The sequence below is a fragment of the Natator depressus genome, chromosome 5 (genome assembly GCF_965152275.1).
Source record: "Natator depressus isolate rNatDep1 chromosome 5, rNatDep2.hap1, whole genome shotgun sequence".
Taxonomy (NCBI): Eukaryota; Metazoa; Chordata; order Testudines; family Cheloniidae; genus Natator; species Natator depressus.
In genome coordinates, this window is record NC_134238.1 from 48,868,031 (window position 1) to 48,885,352 (window position 17,322).

Here is a 17,322-nt window from a genome sequence, read left to right on the forward strand (position 1 = left end):
CCCCGCCCCCAGTTTTCTCTGAGAAAAGGGTAAAGTATCTTAGCTTCTTCTAACAGAAGAATCTTAAACCAGATTAGAAAACAAAGCTTGTGTAACAGGACTCCTTGAGTCACAAGGAGATGAAACAGACCAACTTGAAAATAATGTTTGGGTTCTTACTGATTCATCTCAAGGGGGAAGCAGGTAACAGGCAGCTGGCACCTAGAAACCCAAAGTGATGGGTGTCTTATAAATGCACATGGAGAGATAAAACCTAGAACTAGAATATCTATGCATATTTTCAGTGAACGATATGAAACCTCTGAAGTCATTCATCTTATGGTGGGTCTCTCTACAACTAAAAGAGAGGGTTGATTTGAAGGGAATAAGAACTCCTCATATGGTGATTAGCCAAGTATTGTCAGTTTTCTCTGAAAGTATCCAAAAAAGCCTATCTATTTTCTGCAAATGCTACCAGTTCTGAAAAGCTCACTTCTGAAATAGCTATCTCCAAAACACATTCATTTTAAAAGTCAGTAACTGTACTAGTGTGCTATAGGTAAGTGATTAAGCCTCATATCAATTAATATTAAAAACAAGTTACAACTGTGTAATAGAGCAGAAACAGAATGCAAATCCATCAGATTGTATAGAAACCTAAACCTCTAACTCTGCAACTCTGATTGGCATCACCTGTCCAACAGGACTAAAGTAGGGTAGAGTGAAGATGCAAAGTGTAACTCATTTTTTAATGCAGGTTTTCAGTATTGCTGCCAGTAAAAATATTGTTTTCACATTTTGTACATTGTATTTGTTCTAAATTTGAAACAAGTCAGACTCATCCATCTAATAGGATTCTTCTTCAATCTTAAATGGAAAGTGAGTAAATAGACTGGACACACTGCCATTCCAAAGTGTAAACGGTGTATATAAAATAAAAACGATTTACAGTCCCGTGCAAGTAATTATCTATTCAGCAAAATATACTGAAAAGTGTTTTAGCAAAAGTCTGACTACTCTAGAGGGAAACTATGTACATAATATGTTAACTTCTTTTGACCAATTCAGGTCAATTTTGAATACTGGATAGTCAAATTAACATCTGTAAAGTACATGGATTTTGTCCACATTTGTCAGTTTTACACTTTCACATCACAGGATTTTGCAGCAGCAGGTTGTGTAGAAAACTAAGGAACAGATCCTCAGCTGGTATAAATTGGCATAGCTCCACTAAAGTCAGTGAAGCTATGCAGATTTACACCACTTGAAGATCTGATCCTAAATCATAAGACCATGGCAGTTCTACTTTTTATTAAAGACAGATTAAAATATAGAAGTTTTGTGCCTTTCATAACCTTATTTCTATTCAGATTTATCAGTGTTGTGTGGTAAATGACACTTCATTTTGGCACATTAAATGTTTTTAAGTTATGCTGTTTAAAACATACTGAATGCAGTGTCCCAGGTGGCAAAAGTTACCTGCATCACCAAATACAGGTTTATTTCAATTTAGGTATAACCTTTTGCTTGTACAAATACATTTACAAAATATCAATAGAGTGTGAGGCATCTAGAACAAAGTTAATTGGATTACAGGTGTTAGTTGAGCCAGAGATCATTTTCTTTCAAATAAAGAGAAAGTCCTGTTCATTTCAACACTGACAGAATTTACAGCCTTCAGAACAGAGCTGAACCACAAGAGCGCACTACTGAGTAAGTACAAAAAAATATGTCCGGACATGAATTTTTTATCTTCCATTAAAAATCAGAGTGCAACATCTATATTTAAACAACTTTATTAACATAGTCAAGCAGTGATTAACATTCACATCTATTATGTCACATCATACAAATGTAAATACAAAATTACTACAGTACAATATATATTCTCTGCATGATCCAAAATATTTGGTGGCCCCAAAAACTCTTTAAAATTCAGCAGCTTATCAAAAATTAAAACCATATTCTATTTAAAATGAAGTTATATTAGCACAGAGGCAGACTTCAAGAAATATCACTCAATTTAGTACAGCTTGAGAAGTTGCAGGAGGATATGTTTGAAGGAAACATTCTAACGTGGCAGGTACAGGAAACATGAGATTTAAAGCTTTCAAGCAAAACTCATACAACCTAAGTTGTCAGCAGAAAGATCCAGTCATTTTGCTAATTCTAAACTATTTTATTCACTGCATCCAATCTTAACAGTTTTATAACTGTTTAGGTATTAAGTTAGGTCATTTACAACATATCCACCTCTTTTTCCTTGTAAGATAAGGTACTATTAACATAGAAAATTTCTACAACCAAATAAACCTGATTACACAGTGTGGTCCAAACATTGCTCCCACAAAAGTCACCCAGGCTTTCCCAGTTTTGTTACTCATCCGTAGAAAGAGATTTAAGGATAAAGTACCTCAACAGTATCAACTTACAGAAAAGAGATACTACGCTGTAAGCTTTGAACTTGTTTGGAAAGTAGATTTGTTTAAAAGTACACTGTCCAACAAAGCATGGGAATTAACCTTATTATACATCCATTTTAACTTCCCCTCGCATGAATACATTCAGATTTATAAGTATCTTTATTATTTTAGCACAATACACATTGGAAAGGCAAGCCACAATGTACTTATTACAGTTTTCATTTAGAATAACCTAAAACTGATTTAGCTCCAACAATAAGTGCAAAAAGCAAGAACCATCTATAGATAGCGTTTTTGTACTGGAAGAAGAGGTCTCGTAACCTGACAGATGTAAGTCATACTGAAGAATATACATATGAAACCTACAACTAGTGTATCCAACTTGTACCCAAGATTAGGTATTGCCAATAATATGTAATAATATGTAAGCAAACTGCTGTATGCAAACGACAGTGTTTACATTACTGTGTGTTAAGTGGTTTACAGCAGCAGTTTCATTATAGATCTGAATCTTTACCTAAAGCTACAGTAAAAAAAAGTAATAGTCTGTAGACCTTCCACAGTATTTTAAAGGTCCATCACCTTACAAAAAAAAATAAACTGAGAAGCAGTTAATGCCAAGTTATAACTTTTTTTTTTTATAATATTTGAAACAAAAAACTTCCTATGCAATGCTTTAAAGCACTATTTATGAAGTATTTTAGTTGCTGTTATGCATGGATGCAGTCTTCTCCAGGAAAGATTGTTTTGCACCTTTATCTGTTAATACATTCAATATGAATAAAATAGGTGACTGATGTGAAGCAAAATCATTTTTGTCCCATAGCAGGTTAATTTAGATTGTAAGAGTTTAAGACATATATGAAAATACATATATGAAATACATAAACTGGTATAATTAAGACGTGTTTTATACATATGTTGTGAACAAAAAGGGTACAAGAGTATTCACCTGAGATAAAACTAGTATCTGAATATTTCATGTTGGCGTAGCAATGAGTTTCAGTTGAGGAAAGCCACTTAAAATTTTAGAATATATATTTGATTATATTATACATATATGCAGCTTAAGTAATTCAGATCAATGCTAAAGAAAGTCTTAAAAAAAATCACAGTGCGTGTCAAGATTGTTTAGTACAAAATTTATGCTACTTAAATTTTAAAAATCATAATGGCTATAAATTTTAAATCCATTCTTTTAAAGGTGATCTCTTGGGTACAACCTCTAGTAAGTAGCAATAAACTGAAACATAAGAATTAGCTTATTACAATTTTAATTATGTACAAACTGATTTAGAAAATCAAGCTTCAAAAAATTTACAAAATTGATCATTTTTGCTTACATTGCCTGAAGTCATGAAGTCATCTATATTTTTTTTTTAAATGAAAAAAGACAACTTGTTTTCTGAATGTATAAATGAAAAACTGTTGTACTGAACTTTACTTTAAGACTAATTTAACTGCAATTTAGAACTGCCAAAAAGGTGCATTTAAAATTTTAAATACACTTTCTGATACCAACTTAGGTTGATCAGCAGCTTTTGTTCACTGTTAGAATCCTTCAAAAAGGGAAACTCAAACAGGAAAAACAAGGCATATAAAAAACAGTAAACACTGACCTCCTGAGGTTCCTACAACAAAATATTCAAGTAGAAAATCTACATTATCACTTAGCAGCGGCTATTTCTGTAGTTTAGCACACTAACAGCACTTTATTCAGTGCGTAAGGAGCAGATGAAGTAAGCCGTGCTTTTAGCATGCCAAGAGGCAGAAACACTGGAATGTAACAAAGACAAACATACAATTCTACTGGTATAAACATTCAGTCAACATTCAAAAACTGTCAAAAACTACACCACAAGAATTAAGATGCTTTATATATATATATCCCATGATGCAACAATTTGAATTACAACGGTTAATGCTGAATCAACTTTTCTTACCTCAAGTTATAACCTAAAATGTCTTCTGCAAATGCCTGTACTATTATGCATTAGGAATATGGTTTAATTTGCTTTAAAATATACCAAAGGACCTGTTAAAGTATTATGATTATGGCAGTATTGTTTAATTTTGCATTGTTTTGATTATATTCCTTACTGCTATACCAAATCAGTTCACATCTGTAAACAGTCACACGTTTATAGATACAGATTTAAAATACACACATAAAAGTGGATATGATGGGCTAATCTGACTGATTTTTCCTCCAGTTAATGGGGTTGCTGCAATTGTTAGAGCTGAATTTAAATAAAGTCCAAACAACACTGCACTATAAAGTAGGTTTTATATTATATACAAAATTTTAATCTGGAAAAGCTGTAGTTTTTTCCTGAAACTTGCCAAATGTTTAACCTATACAAGAAATTAAAATACATTTGGGTCTAGGACAAGAGCCTACCTCACTACATTTTAATAGTAATATGTCGGACATATTTTTAGTCAAAGAAACCTATTACCCACTCACTTTAGAATTATTAGCCAAGAAGGAAGATTTGTAGTTTCTAACAAAGCAACTGAATTTGAAAGCAAATCACCACATGCAGTTCTGATTAAACAACATGAGTAAGTATCATGTACTAGCATTACTGAATTTAGTCAGTATATGTCAAAACTATCTTCAAGCAAGATAATCTATTATCATTTTGAAAAGCCAAAAAAGGAATGTGTAAAACTTGTTCATGCTACCATGCATTAAAAAAAACAGCATTTATCACACAACTCAAACTTCAGTGCAATGGCTAAATTATTCAAACATTCTTAAAGAATAGAACCATGCAAAGAAGATTAAGTTCTTACAAAACCTGTTATCCAGTATTCATTCTGCAATGCAACGGTAAGAAACTAAAACTATAAAAAGGCTGTTATGGCTTAATTTTGTTTTATAGATTAATTACGCAGCACTTGAAAAATGGAAAGGTGTGGCTTCACCTCTGACCAGCAGAGTTAAAATCTCTCCATTTTCCTTTATCATCATGGGATACACTCTTTAGGTAATCTAAATTAATAAAGACTTGCACTTTCAGATGGACACAAGATCAAGTGTACCAGTTAGGTTTTCACATTCACAGTACATAAGAAAATACACATGGAAGGAAAAGTAAAGGGTTAACTTAACAAGGATTTATTCACAGGAATACACGTAAGTAGAGAAAAACAACAGAAAAGCCAAACAAATGAAATGAAGAGGATCCAAACCAACTTTCACTCTGTAGCTTTTAACTTGCACCCTTGTGCACTTAACTACGACACAAAGGGCCACCAACATGCGCCGATACAGTGTAGATACCCTGCATTACATCCATTAACTTAAACATCTCAAAGATCATGCTTTGAACAAAAAAGAAAGCATAGAAGATAATATGTTGAGTGGGAATAAACAATGAAATATAGCAATCATGTCATCAACTTCTACAATTGTCTTTACGTGCCAACTAACATTTATGCAGCCTTTAACAGGTCTTACCATGTAACTCATTTTTAGAAGTTCTGATAAAATCACTAGTAGTATATAACCATGCAGAAAGCACATCACACTGACAGCACAGAGGCAAATATTTTGCACAGCTATATCAGCTTTCCACATTGTGCCGGTTACACACAATACAATATCAATCTTATTCTTAACAGATCCTAAAAAGATATTTCAAGGCCTAATTGTAAACTACAGTACTTTATATCTATATTCTTAATAAAAATAAAAATCCACAGAATCTTTAAAAAAGGATTTTTAAATGCAGGGCTATATTAAATTGGTAAACTGCAACACAAAACTGGCGCAACATAAGTAAAAGTATACCAATCTCACTCTATGTGATGCAAGCATGCTACTTTCCCACTAATTTAAATTACTTCTGATCACTAGGAGCCAGAATGCATGCCTGAACCTTAAACTGCATGTTAAGAATAATGCCTTACTCTTGAAATTAAATCTAATGAAGTACAACCATCAAATCATATCCACTAAAGTTTTTAATGTAAAATTAAGATGTCAATCTTTCCTCTGAAATGCCCCTCCCCCTACCCAAAAAATGAAAGGAGTGACTCATTTGGCATCTTGCAAGTTGCTTCATTTTGTTAAAGTTAAACCTTTATTATGGGGTTTCTATATTGTACACTGCAGGTGCCAGTTCCTAATACAGGTAGCAAGCTGCATTTTAACTGTACTAACTTCATTTGTGTAGTTCTTCATTAACATGCAAATACCTAGGAATCCCATCAAGCAGGATGAAATAATGAGAAAACCCTTACTTAAACAGTCAAAGGCTTTTTGTAAACCCCCACCCCCATTCTTAGGTTTCCTTTATTGTGCGCAGAATAGTTTTCCTCTTTACGTATCCCTATGGTTCAATTATATGGTTCTTGTTTTGGTACAATTCCCCATAATATTCCAGACTGTGCTGTTTTGTGAATAGATTCTCTTTTTTGCTTCTTCACATCCAGTGCAGAGTTGTAATAGGAGACAGATTTCCACCCACAAAGGCTCCAGATGTTAAAACGTTTTCCAACATCGACTTAATACAGTGACGGCAACACCTCCCTCCCGCCCCTCCCAGTAGGCTTGGGATTGTACTGTATTCCCTACTGGTTTACCCTTCCCCCCAGTAAAGGGTAACATTTTCCCTGGGTGCAGAGGCTCCCTCATAGTCTCCTAGACTGAAGGACCTGTAAAGAAAAGAAAAATAGCACAATTAAGTGTTTAGAAACAGGTTTAAATTTACTAAGCTACGCAGGGTCAAAAATAAACATTTTTGTGGTAAACAACTTACACTGTTTTTTGTTAAAATAGATACAGCATTCAGATTCTCTAACAACCTTTAAAATAAAACAGTATCAATCTCTTCTCATTTTTATACCTTTTGTTCTAAGTCAGGAAAACAACAAATCTTCCTGCCTTAAATACACTAACAAGTCCACTCATGTGGCAAGCTTAATTTTGAACAATTTTCACCAGCACTGATATTTTCAGAATAAAAAACTAAAAACTTATCAAATATGTAACAAATCCTACTTTAACTAAACAAACCCATTAAACTTATGTCAACACAGAACTCACTTCACATTTAACGTGGATAAAACAGTTTTCCAAAATCACAGTGCAGGAATAACGAATTAATACTACAACATACAGTTTTCCCACAAGTTAACTGAGATTTAAATATTCCATAACAAAATTCAACCAAGTATGAAACTATATTTAATATACTTTGATACTGTCCACTCAATTGGAATTGGGAATCAATTCTATTTCTCAAACTACTTCTTGGACTGCACCACATCTGGTAGTTACAAAAAAATATTTTCACTTGTAAACTGATCAGATTTTCAAAGGAGTCATTTAGATGACAAATACTGAACCTCTTAATGATTTTTTAAACCACTTTTCAAATTGAAACAGCCTGAAATAGATTTGCTTCTGACTGTCCAGGAACATACTGATGGTTTGAGTCCACGAATAAAAAGATTCTGTATAGTAGCTCCACTCACTTTACACTCTTAGGTTGGAGGACCAAAATTTGCAGGACCATTTAAATAGCGTTGTTAGAAGAACTGATTTCTACTTTCATTCCACACAAAAATTAGTCACATTAAAAGAATACTGAGTTTCATCACTTTATCATGAAATGTTAAGGTTGACTACGCAATCTTAATTTTGCCCCATCATATATGTTTTACCATTTCCCCCCCATTCACGCTCTCTACACACACCACTTGAAAGCTTATTATGTTTACTTTAAGATAAGGGATGATGTGGAGCTGTCAAGTGGCATCGTTACCATAGAAACAATGACACCAACACATTAAAATGAACACTTGGAAATATCTGCATTTGTTTCTGTTACTGTAATGACTATGTATTATTTGAAGACATAAAATTGGATTTCTTTCTGATCCCAAAGCATCACAAAAATCTAAAGGGTAAAACAAAATTTGGTAATAAATTTATACAGGTATCACTGAAATGTAATAGCACTGGTGTCACTTCTAATCAACATGATCTTGTTCATCATGATTTCTGTCAAGTGAACGTGGGTTACCATAGTCTTCATTCCCTTGGCATGTACACAGTTCTGTTCAGGGAAGCTTGTTCTGACTACAGATATTTGATTGTGCAGTGACCCCTACAAGTACAGGCACAAATAAGGTCTTATAGAAGCTCAGTTACCATTGGGCCATTGAAGAATACAGGAAGCAGTTCATCATCCACATTTTTCCATGCATGCCATAATGATGGCCCAACATCTGATTTATCTATGTAAAAAGACCTTCAATTCTGTTTGCTAAGCTGCTTTTTTGACAGGCTCTTCAAAACTGTCCTCACATGGTGGGAAGTTAGACGGGGACTTCTTTGATGACTAGATTGAGGCACAACTAATTCAGGTTTCTGTGAGTTTCCTTTTCTCTCTCGCTCTCATCATCCAGCACTGCTACAGCTTCCTTGGTGCAGAAATTGCACCACACTTCCCCAGTTTGTCTAGAGCTCTGAAGCTCCCTTTGTTTTGACAATATTAAACAGATTTTTCTGCCCCAATACAAAATAGGGATGGAACAGAGTCACCTCCTGTTACTTCCTGCTGTGCATGCATGATGTTAAAGAAGTCAGAAATGAGTGTCACAAATACACACAGGTATGAAGCAATACTTGTCAGTTGTGCTGGTAATGGTGCCTGTTTCAATCTACATTACCTGGGTTTTCCAATTTTGGAAAGCAGTGAACAGCAAGGGCCAAAACATCTGTATCTGGTGACCTAATCACTATGTTACCTTTGACACAAAGACCCAAAAGCCATACTGGCACATATAGCATGCAGAAGCATCCTTGCGTCCACTTCCTCTTCAATGCTGTACATTTCTTGAACTTCAGCACCTCTGTTGGTGATGGATTTTGCTACTTCACTGAAAAAGACTCCAGCAAGAAGGAGCTTTTGTGCTGGGTGTGCTCCCACACTTAAGTGGACTTTGAACCATATACTCAGAGAAAAATTTAACAAGTGCCTGCTTGTTGGATGTTACATTTAGAAACTTTTTTCCATGGAGGCACAGGACATCCCCTCATAGATCCTGTCTGGCGCTTTTTCTGCAGTTTGTACAGAGTTACTGTTGTCATACATGTCAAAAGACTTCGATTACAGAATTAGCTTTGTCAAATCCTTTTAAGATCTGCTTCAAGTACTCAGCCAATTCATCGAATGTTTGGAATTTGTCTCCAGCCATCATTTGTATGATGTCTGAGGTACACAGTGGTTTCTTTGTTGCATGCTCTTAACTCAGGCTGGTCTGTTCTTCTCATTGTTCCATCAACAGAGAAGATGGACTCAGGCACAGGTCTAAGAACAAGTGCCACTGACATCTCTGTATCATGCTAAGCTCAGGGCTCTGCAGAAAATTTCTGGAGTGACAGCTACTGTGATTGTCCTTCCCTTGCCAGACTTAAATCTGGTCTTCCTGGCCATGTCAGCAAATGTTTTAATGCCAGACTTCTTGACTGGGCTAAAGAAGCTATGTGTCCCATCAGAATCAAGTGCACCTCTTACAAATCTCTCCATTTGTTCTTCACCAACATGTGCTCCTTTCAATAAAGACTCTTGTACATCTGATGTAACATGCAATTCAGTAGATATAATAATAAGCACATCTGGATGTGATTCAGGGTCCAGTGGGTTGTTTGTTGTTGATGACATGGTTGGTAAGAGCTGTAACATGCTTTTCATTCCCCTTCAGTTTAGCAGCAAGGACTTGTTTGCGGACTTCATTTTCACTACTTCTTTTTAGGACACATCTTTCATAGTTTTTACATATTCACTCAGGGCATGTCTTGTCAGGATCCACCTGACAAGTGCTGGCTTTTTTCTTGTCAGTCCTACGATCCACTGCTTCCCTTTGAGTCCTTGACGACAGTTTTCTCTCTTTCCAGGTCACTCCAAATTCCACTGAAAGAACCCGGAATCTGATGAACAGCAAATTCCCCAGATTCAAAGGCACTGGGTACTTCTTCAGGGAGATTTAACATGTCAAGAATGTTGACCAGTATCTACCCGGCATACACTGTTCCCTCTAAGCTGTGTGCATGTGCACACAGATCCTAAACACCGTGTGCACAAAAGTTTGCACGGAAGAAATTTTTTGCGCACACGGCCTGTCAAAAATTAGAGGGAACACTGTTGGCAAAGCTGAACCTATTTGCAGTAAAGTAGTATGGAAACTTGGCACACAGTGTCAGTGAAGTTTCCAGTCACCCCCTCGCTCTGCATTTGGCAGTAGTATCTGCATAACCTGGAGAAACTGATTACAGAACTTGAATGTAGGAGACTGGGCATACCTCCATCTCTGAAATTCTTCCAGTTGTGGAGCATATACTTAGAGCCTTGTGCGAATACAAATATATACCCGCGGATGTGGATATCCATGGAACTGCAGGGCTCCCCCAGGAACTGCAGCAGCAAAAGGAGCAGAACATGCCGCCGCCACCCCTGGAGCCAGCGCCCTGTACTGGCAGCACCGACCCAGCCCTATCAAGTGGGGCGGGCACCAAACTCACCAGCAGCTGCCCCTCGTCACACTCTTGTTTTCAAGCAGCGCGCATGCTCCCAGACAGCTGCATGGAAGGGACGGGCAGTGGGTGGGGCTGGGGGGCATTTCAGCCACACTGGAGGAGCGGCGGTCCAACGTTTTTGGGCCTTTTGCCACTGCGGTTCCAGGAAGAGCCCTGCGGTTCCACGGATACCGATTTATAGCCACAGCTATACATTTGTATCCACGCAGGGCTCTACACATACTAAGTTACAGCATCATCAGACTATTTAATGACGTGTTTTAAGGACCCAGTTGGCACTCAATCCACTGTTACCACTGTACAACCTTCAGTGACAGACTGATTTGGTCAGCAATTTTAAATTGTAATTTTTTCTATATTTTCGATCACTTTGACATACTTTGATAATTAAGAATATGCAACGTGAAAATATTTCATGTTCGTATTTTGGAAAATGATATTTGTGATTTTTGCCACATGCTAAATAGCTTCATTTCTGGGGGGAAAAAAAAATACTTGCCCATGCAAAAATCAATACAAATCTTTTAATGCATGGTCATTTGGAACCTCTGATCAATAAATACCACTTTAAGATGCTGAAATTAACTTAAACAGTAAAAAGTGTAGTCAGTCTAGTTGCAGTGTCTCTGGAACTGTGCAAAAAATGACATTTTGGGTACTGTTGTTTCACCTCGCTTAGAGCAGCGGTTCTCAAACTTTTGTACTGGTGACCCCTTTCAGATAGCAAGCCCCTGAGTGTGAACCCCCCCCTTATAAATTAAAAACACCATTATAAATGCTGGAGGCAAAGCAGGGTTTAGGGTGGAGGCTTATAGCTTGTAACCCCCCATGCAATAACCTCGCAACCCCTTGAGGGGTCCCAACCCCCAGTTTGAGAACCCCTGTCTTAGAGGCTTATGGCTCCACATCATCTCTCATCTAAATGTATATAAAGTAAGATTTCAAATTTTCTATGATGTGGGTGTGTGCAGGGTGCCTACATTAAACTCAAAAAATATGGCCCTCTAGCAGACCTTGTTCTACAGTCATCTATTAAAGCTGAAACTCCCCTTTATTATGCACACACACACGCACTCCCAGATCAATCCTGGTAAATTATCTATTCATGCACACAGGCACATGCAGTCTACCCTGGGGGGATTCTGCACCAAAAAAAATTAAAAATCTGCAAAATTATGCAAATTGTGTCAAAATAATGCAATATAATCACACCAGTTTCATTTGTTTTGGTAAATTATTTAAACTACAATATTGAAAAAAGTCACAACAACTTCAGCATTTCCTGAACACATGAAGGTTAAATTACAAAACACTTGGTAACTAATACCCTGCATTCTAGTTATAACCCTGGATTTTCATTTAAATTACATTACAGAACACCAAATGGGGGGAGGCGGGAGAGTAGAATGTCATTTTAAATTGCTCAGACTTTCACACATGTAAGTCATATAGTTTTGCTAATCATTGTCCTGGACCTGGCCAGGTACTTTGTGAAATGCTTGGTTTGATTGTCCTGACATTTTATTGACGGCTTAGTAAATGTTTTATTTGCCCTCCGTCTTTTTTTTTTTTTTTAAATAGGTAAGTAAAATAAATCCTGAGCTGTAATCTAAGCCCATGGTGCCACTTTGGCACAGGAAGAAAAGTGAGAAAAGCACATAGATCTTCCTAGCTAATTCCCTTACTGTCATTTATAAGGCTTTACATCACTCTGGCAATGTAGGGGCCTTAAAACATTTACAGGTTTTATGTTCCTGGGGGAATTAACTGAGAATGGGAACAGTTAACTAACTATAGGGACATTAACAATGTCACTATGCAGGCAGGCTGCTACATTTCTGCCTCAGGGAATGAGCTCAATTAACCATCAACAGCAACATTAACAAAAAATGTGGGGAAGAGGGGGGTTTCAAAAGCTATTTTCTTTAATTTAAAAGCAAATAATTTTCAGTAACATGATACTAATATTTAACTAAGTGTTTTTTCGATTCTCAAGAAGCTATGGACATATTACTAGGCAGGCAGGCAAAGTTTCTGCCTCAGAGAATGATATCAATTAATTAGCAGGCAGGCTCATACATTTCTGCCTCAGGGACAGTGCCTTCCTTGTGCATAATAAAAAGACCTACCCCCCTGCATGCCTGGTGAGCCGCAGAAGCAAACGAGAGGGACACAGAGTCTCTCTTGCTTGTTGGCCAACCCTGCCCCGATGGTGATCGAATGTCTCCCCTGCAGGCATGCACGCCCAGCCCCTTTCCCCCTGCAGTGATTTGCCTCTCTGAAGCTACTCCAGGCACACTGGAACAGATGCGCTGCACACAGAAATATGCGGACCATATGAATTCTGTGCCGCCATCCCATTGGAACATTGTGAAATTCTTCTAAAAACACTCATAATCCTGCCAAACACAATCCAATTATCAAAAAAGAAGAGCACATTGTCTCCAGGTCATAAATATAACTGTCATATTTCAAGTTTCCGTCCGCTTCTCCCTTGTTCAAAAAAATGGTTGAAAACATTTCTCCCCCGCCACTGATCCCATGCTTAAAAACAGCTTTTTGATAAAGGCTTAAGGAAAAGAACATTTTGCCCCAAATGAAAGCAAGCATAATAAATTTCATCAAAAAGTAAAACTAAAAAATTTCAAAGCAACTGAGTGTGACCTTTTACTACAGGTGCCACGTATAATATTCATGTACAGTATTATAGCATGCATTAAAAGAAGGATGGTGCAAGAGCCAAATGAATAGGAACAAATATAGCCTATACAGTGACTGTTTAAAAAAAACACACTTCTTGTAATGCAAAATGGACTTACAAGTTAACTTCATAAAACTTGAATTTATTTTTGTACTTACCCCTAATTATGGGACTGCAGCTTGAATACATGAGGTTAAACTCCATAGTAAGCTGCAAGGCGCTCTTTTAAGGGAAGAGGAAACTGGTCAGAGAAACGCCTCCAATTTTCATCCCCAACTTGATTTTTAAATCCATGAAGGATCTGCAGGTAGGTTAAAAAAAATTACATTTTTACCTCTGATCATTCTGAATCTCCAGTGTAACAGTCTGGAACACTTGCAGTCAGTTGCTCATCAACTACATATCATGCAGAAAACAGCACCAAACTTTGCTAAGAGTTTTGTGCCAGGAAGTGTTGGCCTCAGCCTATCTCACTCAAATTCTCCAGATGAAACTTCCATAGCGCTGAGAAATAAAGGAATTTTAGTGATCACTCTTAGTTCTAAATGAAAAACTGAACTAAGCAGCACTTTTTATGAAGTGTAATTAGTGAAACATTTGCTATACCTAAAAAAGGGGTTAATCTAAAAAAAAATATTACAATTAGTGAAGGTCATTCTAGACAAGTGTTCTAAAATACAAATTTTAAAATTTTAATACACAAATTTTAAATTCTGCCAACTAATATACTTCATACTTTATTTCCTTAATCCATTTTTAAAGGAAGCAAACTAGAACTATAACCCAACCTAGTGTTTGACAAGGTTTAAATGCCTATCTGGCAATTCCTGGAGTAAGAACAAAGAAAGACCCAAATTGGGGATTTGCATCTCATTGAGACCTCTCATTTCTATCCCCAGGAGATGGTTACAATCTGAACAGAATGGACCCTAACATTCAGAGGATACCAAGTCCCTTCATCCAAATATAACAACTGAATAGAGGCTTTAAATCAAAAGGGTTAGGATTGTAAATGCCTCTGCTGGTATTCCTCTAACATAATAAATAAATGGGAAACAGAAAATATTTAGTTCTTTCACAGTCAAATTTTAGAGCTTTATTGCCTAGAGCATTCCAGAGGTATTCAGCTATTGCAAAAGAAAAGAAAAAATGAGTTATATATTAAGTAAGGGGAATCCAAAAGGAAACTTTGGAAAGAAAATAATTTTAAGGACTCTCTTCCTATCACCATGAAAGATTTAGTAGCATGTAAGTGTCAAAAGACCAGAAACACAGACTCACTGAACCCTCCTTGCAGAAATTATAAGAAGGAAAGGCTTTAAAAGATTTAGAAAACGCTTAAAAGGGTTTAGAAAAAAACAAACTCAGTCTTGGTCTGCAGTACCAATGTATGTCAGTATAACCACCTGAGCGATGTGGTTTACTGACCTAACCCCTGGAGTAGACAGAAGGGTTTCTCCCATAATAGGTAGTGTCTTCACTATGCACTACTGGTGCAGCTCTGCTGCCTTACATGTAGACAAGCCCTAAGGGACACTAAACTGGAGGACATAAAGGAAGCCTGGCTTGGAAACTCTTCCTCAGGCAGAGCAGCTAGTTCAGAAGCACCAGAGGGTGCCTCAAACTAGGTAAAGGCTGAGACCAAAGGGACCTTCACTGAAACCAGAAATTGACACTAAAAAGTCACTGCTTCTCTCTCTGAAATAGAATTTTTGCAAGCTATTCCACATACCTCCTTCCTACACAGGTGACTGATCAATCAACTAGAAGATTGGCAACAAGACTCCAGAGTTCCCAGTGGAGACATCCCTAGAGCAACATAATTAATGTAACCCCAGCTTGCCAGAAAAAGAATTTCAGCTGAAGGTACTTGTAGGTATAGGTTCAAGTCACTAGACACAAATCAACTAACTCCACTGTGGCTTTCATAGTTCAGACTCTGACATGTTCCAAGAGGCATCAGCAAATTCTGGATGGTACCGTATGGACATCATTGGAAATATTCAATGGTTATCTGCAATCATTTTAAATCAAAACAAAAAGTGACAGATTCTTCTCCCCAGGCTGGTATGAGAAGATTTCCCTCTGTCCTCCATGAGGGCTCCGGGGTTTATCCCATCTTTAGAAGCGGATTTGAAACTAGTTTGGAAAAAGACCTTTTTTGCCTTCAAGTGAGATAAACTGTGGTCCTACTACATTTTTGGTAAGGAAAGCAGAAGACATGGTCATAACTGAAGTGTACAGGAAATCCAATTAATCCCAAACTCTTGCTCATGGAACCCCTGGATCCATTTTTCCAGATGTGCCACCCAGGAACTTAAAAGTCTTGGTGCAGCAGGTCCAGAGATACAATGGTTGAGATACACTTGATCACCAGCTCATATCTGGATAAGGAATTGGTTAAAAGGGAGACTACAGAGGATCATACTGAAAGGTGAACTGTCAGGCTGGAGGGAGGTTACCAGTGGAGTTCCTCGGGGATTGGTTTTGGGACCAATCTTATTTAATCTTTTTATTACTGACCTCGGCACAAAAAGTGGGAGTGCGCTAATAAAGTTTGCGGATGAGACAAAGCTGGGAGGTATTGCCAATTTAGAGAGAGACCGGGATATCATACAGGAAGATCTGGATGACCTTGTAAACTGGAGTAACAGTAATAGGATGAAATTTAATAGTGAGAAGTGTAAGGCCGTACATTTAGGGATTAATAACAAGATTACCATAACAAGTTTAGTTATAAACTGGGGACGCATCAATTAGAAGTAACGGAGGAGGAGAAGGACCTTGGAGTATTGGTTGATCACAGGATGACTATGAGCCACCAATGTGATATGGCCTTGAAAAAAGCTAATGCGGTCTTGGGATGCATCAGGCGAGGTATTTCCAGTAGAGATAAGGAGGTTTTAGTACCGTTATACAAGGCACTGGTGAGACCTCATCTGAAATACTGTGTGCAGTTCTGGTCTCCCATGTTTAAGAAGGATGAATTCAAACTGGAACAGGTACAGAGAAGGGCTACTAGGATGATCCGAGGAATGGAAAACCTGTCTTATGAAAGGAGACTCAAGGAGCTTGGCTTGTTTGGCCTAACCAAAAGAAGGCTGAGGGGAGATATTGCTCTCTATAAATATATCAGAGGGATAAATACTGAAGAGGGAGAGGAGAGGAATTATTTAAGATCAGTAGCAATGTAGACACAAGAACAAGTGGTTATAAACTGGCCATTGGGAAGTTTAGACTTGAAATTAGACAAAGGTTTCTAACCATCAGAGGAGTGAAGTTTTGGAATAGCCTTCCAAGGGAAGCAGTGGGGGCAAAAGACCTATCTGGCTTCAAGATTAAACTCGATAAGTTTATGGAGGAGATGGTATGATGGGATAATATGATTGTGGCAATTAACTGATCTTTAACTATTCATGGTAAATAGGCCCAATGGCCTGTGATGGGATGTTAGATGGGGTGGGATCTCAGTTACTACAGAGAATTCTTTCCTGGGTATCTGGCTGGTGAATCTTGACCATATGCTCAGGGTTCAGCTGATCGCCATATTCAGGGTTAGGAAGGAATTTTCCTCCAGGGCAAATTGGAAGAGACCCTGGAGGTTTTTCGCCTTCCTCTGTAGCATAGGGCACGGGTCACTTGCTGGAGGATTCTCTGATCCTTGA

The 17,322-nt window shown here is 37.3% G+C and overlaps 1 protein-coding gene across 6 annotated transcripts in view; it reads right to left on the reverse strand.

The window, feature by feature from the left end:
- Positions 1-1,763: 1,763 nt before the first annotated feature.
- Positions 1,764-17,322, reverse strand: part of TNPO1 (transportin 1) — a 170,173-nt gene continuing 154,614 nt past the window's right edge. For all 6 annotated transcript variants that reach the window (XM_074952752.1, XM_074952753.1, XM_074952754.1 and 3 more), the window contains 2 exons: positions 13,816-13,958; positions 1,764-7,067 (listed from right to left, as the gene is read on the reverse strand). In XM_074952752.1, the coding sequence (XP_074808853.1) occupies positions 13,851-13,958 (108 nt within the window). In that variant the 3' untranslated portion in view covers positions 1,764-7,067; positions 13,816-13,850. The remainder of the gene's footprint in view (positions 7,068-13,815; positions 13,959-17,322) is intronic.